Source organism: Callithrix jacchus, chromosome 2, assembly GCF_049354715.1.
Source record: "Callithrix jacchus isolate 240 chromosome 2, calJac240_pri, whole genome shotgun sequence".
NCBI lineage: Eukaryota > Metazoa > Chordata > Mammalia > Primates > Cebidae > Callithrix > Callithrix jacchus.
This window is the reverse complement of record NC_133503.1, coordinates 156,913,016-156,936,727: the sequence shown is the minus strand read 5'-3', so window position 1 is coordinate 156,936,727 and position 23,712 is coordinate 156,913,016. Positions and strand designations below refer to the sequence as shown.

The 23,712-nt window shown below is 36.7% G+C and overlaps 1 protein-coding gene across 3 annotated transcripts in view; it reads left to right on the top strand.

The window, feature by feature from the left end:
- The window catches only part of ITGA1 (integrin subunit alpha 1), a 168,095-nt gene that overhangs the window by 107,729 nt on the left and 36,654 nt on the right, over positions 1-23,712 (top strand). For all 3 annotated transcript variants that reach the window (XR_004739932.3, XR_013532315.1, XM_035291595.3), the window contains exons 12-18: positions 7,369-7,514; positions 10,827-10,970; positions 12,099-12,356; positions 14,826-14,956; positions 18,719-18,885; positions 20,290-20,426; positions 22,674-22,784. Coding sequence is in view for 1 of the 3 variants with exons in the window: in XM_035291595.3 (XP_035147486.2) it covers positions 7,369-7,514; positions 10,827-10,970; positions 12,099-12,356; positions 14,826-14,956; positions 18,719-18,885; positions 20,290-20,426; positions 22,674-22,784 (1,094 nt within the window). In the remaining 2 variants the exon portion in view is untranslated. The remainder of the gene's footprint in view (positions 1-7,368; positions 7,515-10,826; positions 10,971-12,098; positions 12,357-14,825; positions 14,957-18,718; positions 18,886-20,289; positions 20,427-22,673; positions 22,785-23,712) is intronic.

Sequence of the window (23,712 nt, the reverse complement as noted above, 5' to 3'; positions counted from 1 at the left end):
CCTGAAAACCAAACTCTCATATTGTCTTAAACGTCTTCTATCATTAATTTATTTCTATGGGTCCTAATTTTGGAAAAGAAAAATGTGTTTTGTCATGTAACTTCTTCCTTAATAGTGCTACTCACAATCAGACAAATATTGAACTTAAGCCCAGTGATGTAACATCGTCTTGTTTCCCAGCGTCTTGCCGGAAATGGGGAGGTATGTGTCCGGCACCACTTTATTTCGGATCTATACCAAGCTGAGTGATGCCTAGGGAATGCCAGGGAAATCTCCCATCACCGAAAAAAGATCTCTGGGGACAGTTGAAAGGACTTAGAATGGGAAGTACCATCAGGATATGGCTTCCCACCTCTTACTCACTCTACAAATATTTGGGGGCTCCTTTTTTGCCCCAGGCATTGATCTCAGTGCGGGGATGCAGTGATGAAGGAGACAAATACCTTGTCCTGGAAGCATTCACAGTTTCAGGGGTTAGTATTCCTCTCTGGGATCTTTCTGCCCCACAGGCAAGTCTTTTTCTCTCTGTCCCAGTTGCTTTCTATTTTACCCTGAAGGTGGCAGGTCTTTACTGCTGTACTGTGTTTATACATCTCCTTATTCAAGGACACCTATTAAAGCTATAGGGTCAGCAGGACTTAAGAAGAATGAAAGGACAAGAGTTTTAGATGACTAAAAATATAACAGTAAACAGCAGCTACACTGTGACTGCTAAAATCTCTTAAGACATGTAGAACTGTATGAATGAAAATCTAGTCTATTTCTCATAAAAATCCTACTGCATTCTACTCTGGTCAGGCAACAGCTAGAGAATTTCATTGTTCTAAGTATCACATATTCTCTATGTAATCTTTGACTGGAGAAATGACACACTAAGATGTTCCAGTAAAAGATTACGTAGAGAAGGCAGCTCCAGAAGCAATTCCCTGCTACAAGTCTCATTCTCTCCAAAATTTAAAGAAATTGAAGGTTAGAAAACAAAGTGTGCATTGCATATCTTTTAAATATTTGGAGGATTGTGATATGATAGGTGTTAGGCTTAAAATTCATTTCAAATTTTAGCATTAAAAGAGATCCTATGGAGCTTGTAGTCTTAATTTCCAATTGAGAAACTGAGAGATAGAACAATTCTGTCCCAGCTGCCTATGGCAGGTGTGAAACCACAATTGAGGGCTCTTGATTCTTACATCAGTGTTCATATCACCATACTGAAAAAACTGATTCTGGGTTGATCAGGAAAGCACTCCACAAATATTGATACCAGCAATGTGCCAAACACTGAGTTTATAAATAGAGAATAAAAAGACAGATGAGGCAGATCAGTTCCTACATTGATAAACCTTACTTTTTTGACTGAGAGACAATAATGAAACAAGTGATAACTATCAATATGATACGTGTTATGACACAGAATCCCTAAAAAAGATAGAAGTGACTTAGATTAGATATCTTCTAAAAGTTATTTACATCCTAAGGTTCTGTGAGACTGTTTTATGGGAAATACCTTGGAAACGAGAACCAGCTTAACCTGAGGCTTCTTTTTATTCTATGTAGAATAAATGTAGAACAACTATTTATATGTAATGGATGACATATAAATTAGTAAAACTCTTTATGAAAGGCGTTTGACAATGTGTTTACAGAGCTGTAAAAGTGTTCATACCACATTTATACAGAAATTTCACTTCTGTGGATCTAACCTCAGGGAAAAAAAATCTGATATTTAAGAATGCTAGCTGGGCGCAGTGACTCACACCTATAATCCCAGCACTTTGGGAGGTCGAGGCAGGGGGATCACCTGAGGTCAGGAGTTCGATACCAGCCTGACCAGCATGGAGAAACCCTATCTCTACTAAAAATACAAAATTAGCCAGGCATGGTGGTGCGTGCCTGTAATTCCAGATACTCGGAGGCCGAGTCAGGATAATCGCTTGCACCCAGAAGGCAGAGGTTACAGTGAGCCAAGATTGTACCATTGTACTCCAGCCTGGGCAACAAGAGTGAAACTTCATCTAAAAAAAAAAGGAAAGAAAAAAAAGAATGCCAAGTGAACAATGATTTCCATTGTATTATTATGTATGGTGTTGGGGGAAAGGCTATTATCCTAAATGCCCAAAAATATGCAGATAGTTAAGTAAATAGTAAATCCACTTATGCACCCATGAATATAAAAATATAAAAATATTATGCACCCATGAATATAAAAACTAGAAAGCTGCTAATTCTGTGATACTAAGGACTTGAAGTGGTTATGGCACAAGGCGTACACTTAGTGCTAGAGATAAGGTCACAGAGACTTGAGTTTGTTTTCCGATTCTGCCCCTGGCTATGGCTTTAGGCAAATTACTTTCCCTGTCAAAGCCTCAATTTTCCTATTTCTAAAATGGAAATAATTACATTGCATATATCATTTAAGTTGTTAGGAAAATTAAGTAATGACCATAAGATATTTAGTAGTGTCCCTACACACAGTTAGCCCTCAATGGGTGTTGTCTATTATTTTATTATGTAAATGTTATTTTGTATTTTTTATTATATAATGTTATATAATCAATGATCCTCTTATTAGTATTGTGGTAGTCAGAATAATGATCCCCAAAGATGTGCATGTCCTAATCCCAGTACCCATGAATATGTTACCTTGTATGGCAAAAGGGACTTTCCAGTTATGATTAAATTAAGGATTCTGAGATGGGAAGATTATCCTCAGATATCTGGCTGGGCCTGATATAATCACACATTCCAAAAATCAGGGAACTTCCCCTGGATGTGGCCAGAGGGAGATGGAAAAATGGTCAGAGAGATGCAATGGTTTTGGCTTTAAAGATGAAGGGAGGCCATAAGCCAAAAACTGTGGATGGCTCTAGAGCTACAAAGGGCAGGAAAATGGATTCTCCTTGATAGGCTCCAGAAAGGAACACTGCCCTGCCAACATCCTGCCATTTAGTCCAGGAAGCTCTTATGCTGACTTCTAATATACAGAATTGTAAGATAATAAGTTTGTGCTGCTTTAAGCCACCAAGTTTGTGGTAGTTCACTACAGCAGCAATAGAAAACTCATACATAATATATAATAATAATAGTAGCTGACATTAGTACTATGACTAATAAGTATTGAGTATTTGCAAAGTTAAAGACACTGTGTGAAGTCCGCAAAGATGTGTGTGATATTGTTGCCACTCTTAGGAAGTTCACACATTTTAGCTGATAACTTTCGGTAATCTTTAACTGTAACTTTTGGTAATCTTTGATTACATGAGGTTAAATTTCTTTAAAACAAATTCTTAAGAATCCTGAATCTGTCATTCCCAAAAAGCTTGGGTTAAAGGTTGCTTAAAGCAGACCTGGAGACTTCAACTTAAAAATATCACTGCAAATAAGAAAATATTGAAAGAATCTTTATTTCTGACCACAGGATTTAAATATGACTTCTCTCTGTCCAGGAAAGGAAATTTTTGGATATGTTTTCTATAATGTGTTGAGATTTTCTTTTCTGTTTCAGAAATTATTTTATTATCTTAGAAGTGAGAGTATATGACATTTTTCCAACATAATGTCTAATACAGGTAAGATTTCTTTCAAAGTAGAAAAACACCCAGAAAAGGCAGGGCAGAATAGCTTGGTTCTTTTTTTCCACCCAAAATATTATTCTAAATCTGAAATGAAGTTTTCAAACATGTTTCTTTGTGAGGTTCACAAATTAGGAAGAGATAGAATGTATTTTTCCTAAATCTGTATGGATTGCAAGTTATAAGACTATGAAAAATCTTATGAAGGAAGTAAAGTAAGAGGCAGAGGCTCTATTAGAAAAATCCCATACTTATCAATAATGATCAGGAAGCTGTAAGAACTAAAGCTGTCGAACAACTGTCTCAGGACATAGTCATACAACTATCTTTCTATTACCTAAACTGCCTTATGCCAGCACAGGCATAGCAAGGTGAGAATACTGTTGGGACGGCGTTCTCCCGCCTCCTCCCCCAACAGTTTGCTCAATTCTATTCCTGCCATACAGCTGCCAGAGGAGAGGGAAAGATGTGAGGCAATGTCATGACATCAAGACAGATCATGCCTGTTATACTTGTACCTCACTAGATCCCTGCAGTTTTCCCAAGAAGTGAATTATGAGAGCTAACAGAATTCATTGTTTATAAATCCATGGAAAGGGCTATGGCCATCCATTTTTGCCTTTTGTTCCTTTTATATATATATATATATATATATATATATATTTGAGATATTGTTTCCTCTTATTGTCCAGGATGGAGTACAGTGGCAGGATCCCTGCTCACTGCAACCTCTTCCTCCTGGGTTCAAGCGACTCTGCTGCTTCAGCCTCCCAAGTAGCTGGGATTACAGGTGCCAACCACCACGTCTGGCTAATTTTTTGTATTTTTGGTAGATACAGGGTTTCATTATGTTGGCCAGACTGGTCTCGAACTCCTGACCTCAGATGATCCACCCACCTTGGTCTTCCAAAGTGCTGGGATTATAGGCATGAGCCACTGTGCCTGGCCCTTCTCTTCCATCTTATGCTTTTCTTTTTCAGGAAACGCTATTACTCTTAAATATTTATAATTATCTTCCTTCTATTAAAATTAGGCTTTACTTGTCTCTGGCTCTCTTTTTATTTTCCTCTTTCTTGTCTTTAGACACCCAAGCCTCAATTAGTAACTCTGCTAACTGCTAGTTACTGTCCCTGAGATGATTTCATTTTTAATTATCAAGTATAAGTCATCAAAGATGGTTAACTAAACAATCTCACAATTCCTACCCTCAAACATAATTCTCAATTCATTTTTAAAAAGGGGCTTTTATCAAGTTATACTCACAGCTCTGCAAATTACACACACACACACACACACACACACACAAATAGGAACTAATACTCTCATCCTACTCCCTTCTTTAAACTTCTTAGTAGAGTGGCATGAAATAAAACAGCCTTCATTTTGCACATTCTTCTTTTCCATTTTATGTGTGTATAAACACAGCCTGAAAGTTTCATTTTAAAACAATATTGCGGTTAGCAATATAAACACATAACACATTACATGTTTGAAAAAATATTTCACATTCTATTACTTATAATAATAAAAAAACCTTCAAAAAAAGACAAAGAAATGAGAATGTGAAGAATATTCATAAAGTATAATACGTCTGACAAATTGTGTTCCTTTAGCGCTTTTAAGAATAAATGTATTGTACAAAAACTTTTGTTCCTTTTTAACATTTTTAGAGGAAAGTGAAGCTTACTTTGTATTAAATACTTGGTGAGTTAGGAAAATGATCTTTTTCTCAATGAGAAGTGCTGTTCTGTGGCATTTTGAAAAATAATCTTACTTCTGCTCCACTGAAGAAATCTGGTTATTAGAAGAGTTATTCCTTTTATAAAATCAAAATCTGCATGTGATAATTTTTGTTCATTGATCTGGCTCTGTTCTCAAACCACAAAGAATAAATTTAATTTTTAACTCAAAAATTAGTCTTAAAAACACAATTTATGTTCTTTCTGTAAGCAGCCTGAGATCATCTTTTAAAATGGTTCACTATTTGCTTGACCTAAAAAAAAAAAACCATAAAATCATGCAAATCAAAAGATTCAAATCTTTGTGTTCTTTTTAAGAACATTCATAGAACTACCCAGGCAATCCTTAGGTATGTATATCTGAAAAGCCACCAAGTATCTTAAAGCTGTGACTTCAGAGAAACACTGTGTGTGTGCCGTTCCATCGTTGCAATGGTGCAGTTGGTAGATGTGTCCAAAGTCAAACAATGGAGCTGGACAGAGGGTTTATGGCTCCCAAAGACTGCTGAAAGTTTGTTGCACATGCTTAAAAATATAAAAAGCAGTGCTAAACTTACTTAAACGTTTTTATGTAGATTCTCTTGGTCATTATGTACATCTAGGTGGGCAAAGTACCCAAGATACACTGGCTTTATTTACAGGGCTCGTGGTCAGACTAACCTACACATGACCCCCACACCCATCACCCCACCCACCACAGTGAGATGATTCTTACTGAAGTAGAACAAATTTTTCCAAACCAGAGGAGGAAGTTGCACAGAAGAAAAAGGTATCCAAGAAGAAACTGAAGAAACAGAAATAATGACCCAGGAATAACTTCAATATAAAATATACGCAAAAAAAAACCAGAAGCAGAAAAAAAAGACAATTCAAAATTGTAAAAAGCATGAAAGCTCAAGTAAAAAGAGGAAAGATCAGATATGTGAAAAATGATTCAAGCTCTCTATTGAATAAAATCACATTAAAATCACAGCGAGGTAGTGTTAGACAATGCTTAACACCTATTAAAACATACATAAATTTAAATAATAGTAATGATACACAAAGCCTGGAACAGTTTCATGAAATTGACTTTCACATGGCTGTTCATAGAACAATGTAGTACAAATTTTCTGGAAATAATTTTCTAGACACTATAAGAATTATTTTAAAATTTGATCCAGTAATCTATTTCTTAAAATTTATTGTCAAAAAATCCAGAAGGGGGACAAATTTAAATTCTTTTTGAAGTCTTACATATAATACCAAAAATATTAAAACCACCTAAATTCTAGTGTTTCATAAGGGGATGGTCATGTAATATAAATGCAATGTCTTTGCACTTTAACCAAGAGAAACAGTCTTTAGTTATTTAAAATTACAATTTAAAAAGCTAATAGCAGCACGGAAAACATTTACATTTTCTATGATTCCAGTTATATAAAAAGTGTTAATTTCTGTAGTGCAGACACATATATCCAAATGAAGTACTGACTTGATTTATTACAAATTGGGGTGGGGGTGTGCAATTTTTTCTTTTCATGTTATCATTGTTCCATCATTTGTGATTATAAACAATGAAAAACTGAGATTGGGGGAAAATCGCTTCTCAGGAGAAAGCAGTTGTGGTAGAGAACATATTAAAAGCTTCCACCAGGCCGGGCGCAGTGGCTCACACCTGTAATCCCGGCACTTTGGGAGGCTCAGGCAGGCAGATCACTAAATGAAGAGATCGAGACCATCCTGGCCATGGTGAAACCTCGTCTGTACTAAAAATACAAAAATTAGCCAGGCGTAGTGGCAAGAGCCTGTCGTCCCGGCTACTCGGGAGGCTGAGGCGGAAGAATTGCTTGAACCCAGGAGGAGGAGGTTGCAGTGAACCGAGACTGTGCCACTGCACCCCAGCCTGGCAACAGAGCAAGACTCCGTCTCAAAAAAAAAAAAAAAAAAGCTTCCACCAAAACAAATGCTTTCATGTTATTTTCAAAAAATGTTCATATAAAAATGGTTCTCTCAGCCATTTAAAAAGAGTCTTAATTTATTACATGAAGACTAAGATTCTGGAATCTTTCTTTTATTAGGTTACACAGTAAACTCTGCCACTGCTGCTGCTGGGGATGTGCTGTATATTGCCGGACAGCCTCGATACAATCATACAGGCCAGGTCATTATCTACAGGATGGAAGATGGAAACATCAAAATTCTCCAGACACTCAGTGGAGAACAGGTAAACTAGAAAAATACTGTTTTATTTAAATTAATCTATTCATGCTCTATGTATGTTTACTCTCTGTCATCCAAAACTTTAAAAAATGCAATACCTACATATTCATTAACGACTGGGAACAGGGCCCCATGTTAGGTTTTTTGGAAGGATGTTAGTGTCTGTATCTTTAACTTCATGTTTGATGGGGGTGGAGATAAGATGTATAATAGATGTAGATACAGACGTACAAATACATACACAAGGAAAGAGATCCAAAACGTTAGGAGGCATGAAAGTACCAGTGACCCAGACACTACAGTCAGAATATGATGAGATTGCTTTAAGCCAGATCGGTGCAGAAAGGCTTATTAAGAGATGAAATTTGGGCTGAATCTAGAAGGGATGATAGAATGTAGATAGGTACAAAGAGCAGTGAAAGGAAAAGTTAAAACGATAACATGGACCCATATTATTTGATGTTTTGAATGGCAGGTTAAGAGCCTGGATTCTATCTTGGAGGTAATGGGAAATTGTCAGTATGTAAAATTGGAAAATTCTTATTAGATAGTATTGAATATTAAAAGAAGTTTGGGAAATTATACATGAAAAACATTTATATATATAAACTGAAAGAAACAGCAGAAATATGCAAACGTGAGAATTACACACACACACAACTGAAAGAAACATCTAACCATGCTTTTTTTAATTGTTATTTTTGAATTGTGATAGCTTGGGTAACTTTTGTCTCTAAAAAGTTTTCTCTCTTTTTCAACAGTTCTACAAGGAGAATTTATTAACTTTATTCTACAGTCCTTTCACAGAGGGTGGGAGAGCGGTTCTTCTCAGCCTTCACTAAATACTCCAACCCTCTAGACTAGAGAGCTGCATCAGCCCTCCTGCTCTGCAGGAGTTGGAGCCACAGCCCAGCACAGTAGCAAAGCTCAGGTGCAGGGATACTCACATTAGGCAGGTCCAAGAACTCACTGGCTTTAAAGCCCCATGCCCCGCAGGAGCCGTATCTTTGATGACAACACCACAGACGTAGCTTCCAGGGTCTCTACAAAGGGCATGCCGGCTACAAGAGTAATTGCACACTGAGAAGTCAAAAATATATCTTCATCAGATACTTACAATTCATTTATAGTTCCACACAGCCTGAATACAATATTCCAATAAGAGGTTATTTGGATTAGCCTTAGCGGTACAGTTGAAATCCCAGCCTCAGCAGATTCCCAGGGAAAGAGTCAGAGTAACTAAAGGTCAGATCCTCATATACCAGGTGAAAGTGTTTTACTAACTCTTTGCCCACATTTATACTTGGAAAATGCACAACAATTAGAATAAGATTATTGTTATAGCTCAAAGTGGAGATAAGAAGAACATAAAAAAGATGTCAGCAATAAAAATGGAAAAGGAAGGGGCACGACAGATATCAATAAGAAGAAACTGACAATAGTAAAATGAAACATTTTAGATGACATCTTAGATCCATTATCGCTCCGTTAATTGTCTACAAGATAGGAAGTATCAAATTTTATGAAAATTTGCATGTGAAAGTTGAGGAGAGTGTCATGAATGATTTAAATTATGAATGATTTCATTTTCAAGCCTGGGAATCTGAAAGAAAGGTGGCTTCATGGTGAGAACGTCAACACTTCCAGCAATTTAGGAATTTTTTTTTTTTTTTTTTTTTTTTTTTGAGACGGAGTTTCGCTCTTGTTACCCAGGCTGGAGTGCAATGGTGCGATCTCAGCTCACCGCAACCTCTGCCTCCTGGGTTCAGGCAATTCTCCTGCCTCCGCCTCCTGAGTAGCTGGGATTACAGGCACGCGCCACCATGCCCAGCTATTTTTTTTGTGTGTGTGTTTTTAGTAGAGACAGGGTTTCACCATGTTGACCAGGATGGTCTCGATCTCTTGACCTCGTGATCCACCCGCCTCGGCCTCCCAAAGTGCTGGGATTAGAGGCGTGAGCCACCGCGCCCGGCTAATTTAGGAATTTTTAACAATGATATTTGGCTTTTAGACATGTTCCCTGTAACAGTAAGCACAAATTCAGGTATTTGCAGGTGCCGGTAAAGTAAAATCAAAATAGGTGAAGTCAGTGAGTAAAGCTGCTGGGCAAAACCCACAGGAAGTGATGGGAACCATGGACCTGGGCAACTAGTGAGCTTCCATTCAGCTCCAGTTGACTGTTGCCATGTAAGAAGGAAAGCCCAGTGTTGCAAGATCTTGTATTTTACTTATGTTTATAATTAATTCAACTTTTAAAAAATCCTCTTAAGCCCCACAAAAACCTGTGAGAAAAAGTCGGTGTCTTTTGCCCACATGTCCTAGAACTGTAGAACTGAAGACTTGAGCAAGAAGACAGAAAAATATTTGCAATTGCCTTAGTAGACACATTTAAGGATTGCTCCTCTAGGGTAAGAGAATGGAAAATAGCTACAGGTCTGAGCTCTAAAAGAGGCCGAAATTTAGAAAATGGGAAGAGGGAAAAGCCAGTAAATATGAAAAGAGTGGTCTATGCCACAAGTGCAGAAGCAAGAAAGTAAGAGTAAAATCACAGAGCAAGAGAGTAAGAGTAAAATCACAGAAGCCAGTACAGTGAGATTCAATAAGATAATTGTTAAGAGCAATTTAATATTAAATTGTTAATATTAAAATAGAATAATATTTGAAAAGGTTATTTAAGCACTTAGATAATGAGGTATAAGTTCTTTGCTTTTCTCTAACATATTCCTATCTTTAAATGAGAAAACATACTTCTGTAAGGGATGATCCCCTTGCAATCCTTCTATATTTTTCTGTCTCCTATAGCTGCTGGGATAAGACTTAACCATTTCATTGAGAAGACAGTCTTCCAAGACTACATGAGGTGAAATATGCCATACCAGTATTCTAGGATAACTCAGTTATTTATAATGTATTTAAACATATATGCAACAATTCCAGAATGCATACTACTGCATTTTTATTATTATGCATTCTACTGCATTATTATAATTTTATTTCCTTAAAAAAATCACTATAGTATTACTGACCTTTTCTGATTTGTGGAGAAGAAAGAGAGATTAGAGTGAAATCTAAAGAAATTCATTTTGTTACTGTCAGGTGATGAAATCTGTAACAGCTGTTCATCCTCAAAGATAGAACTGACTAATATTCTTTTTTCTCATGAAAAAGCCAATAAATAACTTTCAGGGAGCATCCATTTTTATCTTTCATTTCCTTCGCCAACTAGCTCCTACTCTCGATTAACCAAATGCAGCTTTAAGCTTCCTTGAGAGTTGCTGATGTTCATTGGGCTGTTTTCTTTCATTTTGTGTCCTAGATTGGTTCCTACTTTGGCAGTATTTTAACAACAATTGACATTGATAAGGATTCTAATACTGACATTCTTCTAGTTGGAGCCCCTATGTACATGGGAACGGAGAAAGAGGAGCAAGGAAAAGTGTATGTGTATGCTCTCAATCAGGTAATGGTATCCGAGTTTGGTAGAAATCCAGGAAAACCTCTTCCTTCTCTGTATTTTTGAATAATAACTTTCACTCACTTTGAAAACACAGAGCAAAGTAGCTATTGGAATTCATTCACTCCACCAACCCCCCAGTTTTGAAATGATCATTTATAAGTCTAATAAAGTAGCTCCAACCCTTAGATATTTTCTCTTTGGAAACTTGAATTATGTTTAACAATATATAGGATAAAGGAGGTAATTGTAAATCTCACTAAACTGCTAAATAAATCCACAAGGCTTTTTTAGCAGTGGCTTGGAGGCTTATCAGCTCTGGCTTGAAGGTGGATAAATAACCTCAGCGGTTAACTCGTATTGGGTGGAAGGGGAGAAGTTATGAATTTTAAGGCAGTGACACCGCAGGCTTCTAGGAACTACTTCATTGGGCCGGAGTGAGATTTTGTGTTACATTCCTGACTTTATACATCATTTTTAAAGTGAAATAATTTTTAATTTCTTCATTAGAAGAGTGTTTGGCTCTTTACAACAAAGCCAGTGTTTATCTATTTAGCTTTTCCAAATATGTACATTCTCTCCTAAACTGATTATTTTAAACAATGAATCATATATCTTTCTTCCTACCATTTGCTGGCTTCCTCCTGTCAACTTTTTTTGTCCTGGGCTGTTTTGTCCTTTTTCCAGGAAAGGGTATTCTTGTTCACCTTTGCTAGTATTTTCCGTCTGGGATTTTGTTTTGTTTTTTTTTTCCTCCACTCCAGGCAGCTTTAGAGAAAGTTTCCTTTTTGAGCAGAATAAATTTTTGCTTTGCACAATATTGGGTGAAGAAGGGATAGTGACACAAATTGAGGATTTAAATATTATTTGGCCTGAGAAGTTGCTGTGAATTATATACTCCTTCAATTGCATTACAAAGAGACTCCGTTAAAGTATGTGTCCCACATTTCTACAGTCTGCTTTTTGGAATCCCTAACTTTGCTCTCAGATAAGCACACTTTTTAAGAAATTTTACCAGCTTTACCACTAATGTACAAATGGTTGTTAATAGCACTGATTTAGTATACTTTAAAAATTCTACTCTGCTGTAGTAATGACGGAAATCCATAAGTATCCTGTTTATCTTTCTTTCAGACAAGGTTTGAATATCAAATGAGCCTGGAACCTATTAAGCAGACATGCTGTTCATCTCAGCAGCGCAATTCATGCAAAAAACAAAACAAAAATGAGCCATGTGGGGCTCGTTTTGGAACTGCTATTGCTGCCGTAAAAGACCTCAATCTTGATGGATTTAATGACATCGTGATAGGAGCACCACTGGAAGATGATCACGGGGGAGCTGTGTACATTTATCATGGAAGTGGCAAGACTATAAGAAAAGAGTATGCACAAGTAAGAATTGAGACCTACAGGCACCCACCCTTCAGTGATATCAATGCCAGGCATTACCTACCTGTCTAACTTCATGAGTTACTTAATTTCTTCCTTCTGACCTTAATGGGAAACTAGATTTAATTCTCTTCTAAGTGTTCTTTATAGAGGAATTACTTTGTATTTTATGAATTTATCTAGTTTCCTTCCTGTTGTTATTTTCCATGTCTCCAAGATTTGCCCTTTTTTTTGAGACAGTTTCGCTCTTGTTGCCCAGCCTGGAGTGCACTGGCATGATCTCCACTCACTGCAACCTCTGCCTTCTGGGTTCAAGCAATTCTCCTGCCTCAGCCTCCTGAGTAGCTGATATTATAGGCATACACCACCACGACCAGCTGATTTTGTATTTTTTCATAGTAGAGATGGGGTTTCTCCATGTGGATTTGACTTTTTGAAACAGTAAAAAGCAAAAGAATACTTTGTGACAATGCTGTTTCACATCTGCAGTGTGTCCCCTTGTAAATAGAGGGCACTGCTTTCTAAATAAGACAAAAATAATTAATTGTATGACTCAGCCAATAAAGGAAATTAGATTTTTGGTTTTATATTTAATGTCCATGCTGTTATAATAAAATTGCATTGAATTTATATTTATGCATTAAGTTGATATATTTTCCTCAAATTAATTAGGATTTCTAAAGGTTTATAATTTTCTCACAAGTAATCCTTAGAAAAAAATAAATCTGAATATTAAGTTTAAACTGCAGGAGACTTCTGTTATTACTGCTTTTAATTTGCTATCAGATAACAGCTCTCATCCATGAGTTATTTTTCCTGCATTAGAAAAATAACAAGTTACCAAAGTGCTTAATGCACTATAAAAACAGGAGAATGTAAAGGAGTTAGAAAGTAATTGCCTGTTTTTGAGTAATCATAGTCGGTTAGACATTGAACAACCACTTACAAATGAAACAAAATTCACTATCTTCTACTTTATATAATATGAAAAGAAATCAGAATATTTCTTTTCCTATTTGAGTATTCTCTTCGGCTCTGTAGTCAACAGAGTTCTCAAAATCTATTCATGTAATGCAAAGCTGCATGATTTTTTCATAAAACCATAATGACAATCTGAACAAAATAAAGGGCTTATTTTAGTAACAGCACTTGTATCCATTTGATAAGTGATTTGTTTCTGTTGCAAATCTTTACGGCATTATTTACTTAACGAGAGACAGGCAATATTAATGACTGGGGCATGATGGAATTAGGAAATGCGGGAAGAGGGTACTTTCTTATATTCTACCACTTTATTCCTTCAGTGTCAATCCTGCAGATTTAATGGGGTAGCATTTGAGGTAGAAAAGGTAAGATAAATCATTGTTAGATGGAATAGATGGTCATAAACAACTTATTTTATAAATGATGGTAAATCAAGATGCAACTTTAAACAAAAACAAAAAACATTAGAGTTGGATTTGTTTAATTACTGGCCAATGTTTTTCCAGGGAATAAGTGAAGATGTGCTTACTCATTTCCATGAGAGCCAGAGATGCTGCTTACGTATGGGATAATCCAGAATCAAACAGTCAAGCCCATAGAACCAATAAGGCAGATACCTCCTGAATTATTTGCTTAAAAAAATGAGGAAATACTTTCCAATAAGCCTCACCTGTTTAAGCATGAAAAATGTTTCCATTTGGTTTGCTTTAGCGGACTTCCTATTTTATGTTATTTATGTGGAAAACAAGAGGCTGGGAAGACTTGAAATTTAGGGAGGGTTCCTAAGTACTGTCTCCTTCCATTAAAAGCATTCGCTTCAGCTTGAACCAACACTAAGTCAGGAAGTACAGATATCAAACATACTATGTCTAGTAATGTGCACAGATCATCTTTAAGAGCTCCATATTCATTTGTGCCATCCTAATGTTGTGAATACATGTGAGTGGAATTGAGTCTCTGTGCTCTCAACTTTTAGGACAATTTTTGAAAGACAGTAGAGATTACATATTGGAAAATGTATTTGATGGGATGTGTTATTTTATACCCAGCCACAAAGTTCAGTCAACTCCAAATTGACCCCCAGGAAAATTTTCTACTCCCCTCCCCGCTTTGCTGATATGATATGTTTTCAAGATTTTCAGTACCTTTAAATATGTCTGTGTGACAGGATTGGATAGGAAGTAGAAAGTACAGAACCAATTACTCACACTGTTTCCTTTGAGGATTAGACAAAATTACATTACATAATTTCCCCCTCTCTCTCTGGTGTCAGTGACCTTGAAATGATTTTGTCTGCACTATATAAAGAGCAATATCCTCTGGGAACATCTGAGTATTTCCTCTAATCTCCACACGAAGGACCTCTTGGGTGGATTCCCAAAAGATTTTTAATTTTTTGTTGTTGTTGTTAAATTCTCAGATCTATTTGAAGCTGTTTTGAACAGACTCTTATCACATGAAACTTTTTTATTATTATTATTCTCACAGCGTATTCCATCAGGTGGGGATGGTAAGACACTGAAATTTTTTGGTCAGTCTATCCACGGAGAAATGGATTTAAATGGTGATGGTCTGACAGATGTGACTATTGGGGGCCTTGGCGGTGCTGCCCTCTTCTGGTATGTATTTTAATAACATCCCGTTACTCTGAGACTGGGTCACCCGTAACTTGCAGAGCTCCCAGTGCTATTGGAGCTCATGTCATACCAAGTATCTATTTCCTTTTGTGTTCACTATGCAGATAGAAGTTACTCAGTTGAGTGAGCTGGAAGGGTCAATACATCTTAAGAACAAAGAAGCTATATAAAAGGAACAAGTGGGGTCGGGCGCGGTGGCTCAAGCCTGTAATCCCAGCACTTTGGGAGGCCGAGGCGGGTGGATCAGGAGGTCAACAGATCGAGATCATCCTGGTCAACATGGTGAAACCCCGTCTCTACTAAAAATTACAAAAAATTAGCTGGGCACGGTGGCGCGTGCCTGTAATCCCAGCTACTCAGGAGGTTTAGGCAGGAGAACTACCTGAACCCAGGAGGCGGAGGTTGCGGTGAGCCGAGATCGCGCCATTGCACTCCAGCCTGGGTAACAAGAGCGAAACTCCGTCTCAAAAAAAAAAAAAAAAAAAAAGGAACAAGTAGAATGAACTCTTAATTTGGTGTGTCTATTACGTGGTTTACACCAAAATAGGCATTCATTTTAGGAGAGGTACAGGAGAAAAGAAGATCTTATAGAGGATGTACTATAAACAAGAAAATATCATTAATATTGTGTTCCTTATAAGGTTTCAGAGATAACAGATTTTTTATTCATTTACCTAATACATAGAAATAGATCATTGTAGCCGGGCGCGGTGGCTCACGCCTGTAATCCCAGCACTTTGGGAGGCCGAGGCGGGCGGATCTCCTGAGGTTGGGAGTTCAAGACCAGCCTGACCCACATGGAGAAACCCCATCTCTACTAAAAATACAAAATTAGCCGGGCGTGTTGGTGCATGCCTGAAATCCCAGCTACTTGGAAGGCTGAGGCAGGAGAATCACTTGAACCCAGGAGGCGGAGGTTGAGGTGAGCCGAGATCACACCATTGCACTCCAACCTGGGCAACAAGAGTGCAACTCCATCTCAAAAAAAAAGAAGCAGATAATTGTGCAGCACTGTCTGACTGTGTTTATATTGTTAGTAATGCCTAGAGGCATCTTAAGTAATATCTTTGCTTAGCTTTTAAAATGCCCACATCCCAAAACTACCCCACTCTTTTCAGTTAATTGTAAAAATTCAAGCCAATGGTCAGATACATACATTAATAATGCCTTATTTATTGATTATGAATAAAGTAATAATTTAGTAAGCAATAGCATTAATAACCATAGTTTTAACCAGCTAAAATATCCTTTTTCAAAAACTGTTCTACCTGAAAAAAAAAATTAAGAAATCAAGAGGCAACTTAATGAGAAACTCACATGATAATTTTGAAAAATATAATAAATTCCATTAAGAAATATAAAGGAAGGGTTTCATAAATAAAATCTCTATTTATTCCATGTGACCTACTGGGAAGTCTGCATGTTCATTTTCCTAAATTAATGCATTGGTTTACCGTAATTCAGGTGGAAACCATACCTCAATGATCTTTTTTCCCCAAAATTTATCTAGAAGAGTAGTAAAGTGTGAAAGAAAGGTGAAAATAGATGACTTTGCCATAATTTAAGATGATGCTTAAGAACTAATGGTCAAATAAAAATTGTATACTAAATTGTGCACATACAATAACCATTATGCTAAAAAAGAAAAAAAAACTTTACAGTAAAGGGGAAAGAAGACTGAAAGGTGATACCTAAGAAAAGTGGATCAGAGTGGCTACGACTTTGGGGAGGACTCACCAGAAACCAAGGCTCAAAACCAGAAGCCAGCAGTGTCAGGGACAAAGGATACATTTTGATTTTGTTTGAATTGTTAATCCTGAATTAACAATCCCTTTAGCTCACAAATATTTATTGTATTAATTCTCATACTAAAAATATGTTTTCAGGACTTTTGTGCTCCAGTTTTGTTTCAAGGCCTTCTTGCAAAGCTTTGAAAACTCATTCATGGCCTCTCCTGCCCCAAATCAAGCCACTGATGGGCCAAAATAGTAGTCATTTCCCTCTCATAGTTCAGACTCCATTGACAGCAGAATGGATCAAACCCGTATACCCGGACACTGAGACTCAGATTCACAATACCTAACAAGAAGTGAGAGTGGATACAAATGACAGGTGATAGGAAAAACATTTGGAAGCAAATGGTGAGAGCCTTGTCATGTGGCCTGGACTGAGCTATAGCCCCAAGGAAGATCAGGCTGGGGCAGAGAGGATGTGCGGGGTGGATAATGGTCAAGGCAGCTTTATGCCTGGAGAATCCGTATTACTAAGCAGGAAATTAGGCATGATCATTCATTGCTGATGAGAGGGTAAACTGGTTAAAACTCATTAGAAGGTCATTATCGATAAGTATTTAAAAGCCTTCCAATGTTCCTACTTTTTACCAAGGATTTAACTTCCTAAAAATTTAAAGATAATCTAGAAATAGGATTAAAGATGTCATCACACTACTGTATGTAATACTATCTTTTAATAACATTAAATTTACCACCATACTCACAAACCATTTTTAAAAAATAAGCTAAATATCCATGAGATGGGATTGAATGCATAGATTATGGTATGTGCATATGCTGGCATAGTCTACTGCCATTAAAAATGATGTTCTCAGAAAAACGTAAATATTGGAAAGCTGCTATTTATTGTATTATAATGTTTTAAAAATATGTATGCATACATATGAAGACATGCTTGTGTATATATCTATGCATGTGTGTGTATGTACATATATATATCTGCATGTATATGTGTTCTTCATAAACAAAACACTGAGTTACTAAATATTAGTGGTGATTATTGCTGAGCATAGAATTACAAGTTATTTGTGTTTTCTTTACGCATTTCTATGATTTTTATATTTTCTGAGTACATTGTTTTAAAAGAAAAAAGACAACCATCTTTTTTTAATGCAAAAGCATAAGCAGTGACTTCATTATTCACAAGATACAAAGTTATAAGGGGCTAGTTTTGGCCACAAGGCAGAAACCAGGTAAAAACGTGCAATAATTGTTCTGGCTTGGATCTGAGACAATGTCCTCAGAATCCATATATCCTCCATGTCTAAGATCTTACTCTGATCTCATTTTGGATTAGTAGACAACACTGGGCTTCAGAGTTAAAACGACTGGGTTTAAAATCCCAGGTTTCCCCTCTTAATAGCTTTTGACCTGGCATAAAATATTTAACCTTCCAATGCTGCAGTTATCAAACATAAAACAAAAATGACGTTTCTTATAATTAATCTTAAGAATTAAATGAAATAACATCCATGGTCTAGCACAGCACCTCAAATATTATTTTTCTTTTTCTTCCTAAAAATAGAGGAGGAGCTGAACTCAAAAGGACAGACAATATTACAGTCCAGATGAGAGATAGCAGGGGCCTACGAGCTGTTCAGGGACCTGTAGACCTCTTCCAAACTGGCCACAAATTCATAAATCTTCAAAATATAGTTGATTCTGAGGTTTCACCTGGGCACTTGGTTCCATCTCTTTTCCATCACAGGCAAAACGAGATCTTTGGCTTTTGAACAAAAAGGCCCAAATAGTTTCCGAACATAATCTGCATGTCCTTAGAACATCAGATACAATCTCGTCTGTACCAATGATCAATTAAAGAAAGGGAGTCCTGAGTGCTATATTATACATGAAGCAGAATCCTCTTCCCTGCACTTACTTCCCACTCCCAAGCTGACGACATTCATTAAATGTAAAAATGAGTGAGTAATACCATTGTTTATGTTTGTAGGTCCCGAGATGTGGCTGTAGTTAAAGTGGCCATGAATTTTGAGCCAAATAAAGTGAATATTCAAAAGAAAAACTGCCGTATGGAAGGAAAGGAAACAGTATGCATAAATGCTACAGTGTGTTTTGATGTGAAATTAAAATCTAAAGAAGATACTATTTACGAAGCTGGTAAGCAAAATAACTATAGCAAGTACTTTTGGGTAGAGGACAATACATTTGCTCCAGCATGATGAAATCCAGTAGGATATTGTATTTTCCCCACCATGGCGAACTATGCATCACATTTGCCCCAGTGGACATGTCGAACCTTGAAAAAAAAATTCTGCTGCAAAAGAAATAGATTAGAGAACCCAGTCAATTCTGGAGAAGAAATTGCGTGTTTGCATGTAGTGGCCTCCACAATCCATCGTTTCTCTCTGGCTCTCCTACTTAGTATGAACAATCAGATGCTTAAGAAAAAATACCGATTCAGAGGCAGAGTTTAGAAACTGGGCTGCAGATGAGCCCAGCTTTTCTTCCTGTGGGTTTCCTTTCAACAATCTTCTCTCCCTTCTCCTGCCCCCTCCTGGGAAAGACTGGTATTGCAGAGAACCCGAATACTTTCCCACGCCCACATTTCTGAGATCCTTTGTGCTCCACTGAGGTGACCCTAATTTCTGAGAGTCAGTCTTGTTCTGTGTGTGTTGTCAGGTGCATCAGGTCAGCCTGTGCATCCTCTTCCTTCCTCTGCTCTCCACTTTCTAAGGCAGGTTTTTAATGATGTTGAAATATGCTCAACTCAAAGCTATAAAGAGAAACTTACTCTGTAACCAAATATAAGCAGAATGAGAAAAACATTAATTCTTAAAATCTGTTTTTCTTGATTAGTTCCATATGTGTATGTATATGCTCTGAAATAGCCTCCTGACTAGAAGATCAATGAGGTGTAGGAATATAAAGTAATGATTTTGGTTTTTATACGTAAATTCATTTCCGTCTTATTTAATTTTTTGTAAAGTGACTAAGTGATCAAAGAAGGAATATTGTAGCCTTCATATGAAGTGTAAGACTTCACTTTTTTTCTTATTGTGGAATGCTCATTTTATGGAACTTAATGGTGGTTTGAACATAAGCTGAAATAATGTCCTTTTATATATAAATAGATTAATGTATTTATTTATAAACAGATAATGTATATTTTTGTCTCTATTGAAATGTAACATAATCAATATTCTAAGCAGGGTTCCAACATTTCTAAACTTAAAAGAATATTTTAAGTGAAAATCTAACAGATACAGTGGTAGTCTGGAAATTAGGTGATAGGCAGGTGTGCATGTGTGTATAAGAATTATAGACAATGAATATAATTAAACACTGAAAGCACAGTGAACTCAGAGAGCCGTTCTATAGAGTTCTTCAAGGTTATCTTCATGACTGCTAATATTGTTATAATAGTGTGGATATGCTGAACAATAGAATATTTTTGATTGATTGCTGAAGAGATTTTTCTATAATGCCAATTTAATAATCTGTACAACTTGAGAATCACTTCAAATAAACATTTTCATCAATTATTTTTTAAAATTTGTATAGATTTGCAGTACCGTGTCATCCTAGATTCACTAAGACAAATATCACGAAGTTTTTTCTCTGGAACTCAAGAGAGAAAGGTTCAAAGGAACATCACAGTTCGAAAATCAGAATGCACTAAGCACTCCTTCTACATGTTGGCAAGTAAATCATATATCATAGCTGCCTTATTCCAAATCAAGAATATAGTAGAGATGTCTTATTTCAAGTCAGTCAAATTCTTGTTTTATTTCAAAATGTATTTATGATGTCATAAAGGAAACTTTATCTTGTTTGGTCATTTTTTTTTTATAAAATTACTGGTCTAATTTTCTCATTTCCAAATATTTGTAAAATTATCTCTCATCTTCCCTGTCTGTGTAATCAGAAATCTATATATTATGGAATGACAGTAAAAGACACAGTGTACAAGTTGACGAGAAACCTTATTCATGTATTTCTTTCTTTCTTTTCTTTTATTCCTTCAACTTGAAAATATTTAACTTATGTAGAACTTGTCTGGCAATTGTGGTTGATAAGTGTTTAACTGCTCTGAGGGCATACTGCTGGGCTGTATGCTTTCTGGGGTTCATGTAACTATATATCTTGCTGTTTGACTTTAGAGCGAAGGAGAAAATAATCTGATATTTTCTATCATCTGTTGGCTTTGTGCTACTTCATTTTTTTTTTTTTATTTTAGTGGATAAGGGAGGCTTGGAAAGCAAACTATTAATCTTTAGAGATGGCTGGTAAGCCAGTGTGAATAATTTAAAATGTGTTTTGTTGGGGCACTGTGTATGTGGATAGTGTTCCCAGCAGAGGGCAGGAGTTTCCTAAACATCTTAAAATGTACATGAGCGTCATAAAAATAAAGAGCAGCATGAAGGTAATGAGAAAACACTGATTTTAGTAGCTAACATGAAAACTTAGAGACTGGATGGTAAATTTGGAGTTTTAAAGGAAACAGGCCACTGCTGACTTATTTTGTATTATTTATATATTCATAGTCTATATTTTGAAAATTGTAGTTTGGGCAGGAAGTGACAGAAAATGTTCATCTTTCTGTGCCACATTTGTTCTTTCTCAGTGATATTCATGTTGATATGCTTCAAGACACTTACCAAAATAAGCATATTCTATCAACAGCAAGATCAATCTATAATCTGATAAAATAACACTGGAGTTGTCCCTCCTGTTTAGTTCATCAGAACTGAACACTTAGGAATTAGAATGTGGATAAAATTTGAATGGGTATGAAACCAGATAGAGCATTGTGGCCAACCTGCAAAAAATCATCTGTCTATGTTTGTCCACAAATTCACCATCTAAGCTATATCTAGGTACTTGTGTTAAAAGGATGGAAATATTTTCAAATTTTCCGAAATGGTTTTTGATTTTGAAATTTGTTCTGGAGTCAGCCAGTGTGGAATTTGTATCCCAGATATTCCACATTCTGAGTGACTTTGTTTGGTAAAGTTGTTTGGTCTCTTAGTCTGTCTTTCATCTGTAAAGTAAGGATCATAATAGTTACTCATCTTAGAGGACCGTTGAAATAATTTGCAATAATGTATATAGCGCTCCTAATTTTGAATATTATAAATGATCATTGATATTGGTGGCATGTTAACAATATTAATCACATTCACATCCTTTCCAAATAATTTTACATTATAAAATTCTTGGCCAGGCACGGTGGCTCACTCCTGTAATCTCAGCACTTTGGGAGGCTAAGATGGGCAGACCACCTTAGATCAGGGACCAGCCTGGCCAAAATGGCAAAACGCCATCTCTACTATAAACACAAAAATTAGCCAGGCATGGTGGCACATGCCTGTAATCTCAGCTACTTAGGAGGCTGAGACAGGAGAATCACTTGAACCCAGGAAGTGGAGGTTGCAGTGAGCCGAGATCACGTCACTGTTTTCCAGCCTAGATGACAGAGCGAAACTCTGTCTCAAAAAAAAAAAAAAAACTCTTATGGCTCTAGGCATATATATTATATTAATGAAATATAACTCATTTTATAGAAAGTTTGCCTTTCTGAAGTTGGGAAATGTTCCCATAAGTATTACATAGTGATATTTAGCTTGAGGTCTCAAGAGAAACTGTACTGTGATGCAAGTGGCTCAGGGGGGCATACGTTGACACAGCAAGGTACGATGCTGCCATCACTCCAGCAGAGTCCCCTGAGGAGCTGAACGTGAGTCAACAGGTCATACTCTAAAGCCTCCACATTCCCCTATGCCCCTTGTTAGAATGTCAAAAGCCTGATGAGGTCATATGTCTGATTAGACGCAGAAGAATGTTCCAGTAAGCTTGACCCTTAGGGACAGAAGAAGGAGACATAACAAGGTCAAAACACGTAGTAAATATGATACCAATGATATATTTTATGTTTCACCCTCTAGGACAAGCATGACTTTCAGGACTCTGTAAGAATAACGTTGGATTTTAATCTCACTGATCCAGAAAATGGGCCTGTTCTTGATGATTCTCTACCAAACTCAGTACATGAATATGTAAGTCAGATTTCTTTAAAATGCAAAATACCAACTTGTGAATATTTTAGTGTCACCACTAAACCAAGTTCTTTCCCTACTCTGCATTGGTCACTAAGAAAGAACAACCAACTGGAAGAAAGGAAAAAAAAGGCGGGCAAGTTTTATTTCTGGCCAGGAATGAAGAAGGAGTGAGCTCTTGCTCTAAAGACCTCCTTTTCCTCAAGCTGTGAGAATCTGGGGAATTTTAAGGAGTTAGATGTGGGGCAGGGAGGTATGTGTAAGCATATGCAAAGAGGACCTGCAGATGTACAGGTGCAGATCATAAACATGCTTCTTTATACAATATACATGTTCAAGAAATGGTGGCCATTTTCTTCTATGGCAGGGACTTTAGCATAATAATGACATGTTAATGATGTAAAGGTAACAAGGCGTTGCTGGTTCTGATTCGCTCCGTTTTCTAAATGGCTTGATCTTCCTCTGACCTTCGGCAAAGGGTCCTTAAGCTCCCAGGCCATCTGGACTTGTTTTTCAGCAAGCTTACCTACAGATAAAGAGGCTAGAAAAAAAAAAAAACTTTCTCAGCTGTCTACTCTTTAACAAAATAATGAACTTTTTCAGTTATCTACTGTTTAAGAAAATAATGAACTTTCTCGGCCATATCTTCAGGTCTGCCCTAGTAACATTAGGAAAAAGCTTGAAATCCATGCACCCATGTAACCCTAAGTCAATTTAAAATGTTTTTTAAAAAAATTAGACTCTTCTAGACTTCTCCCAATCCTCCTAATTTCCTATGATTGGAGTTTAAGAAAACTAATAAATGACACTCATTTTTACCTCACTTGAATCCAGGACCAATGGAAAGAAATATCCCCTTTTTTCTAATAAGCACTGGATGGCAGGGTATGATTTAGGTATAAAGGATGTCCTCACACTGAAGCGTGGA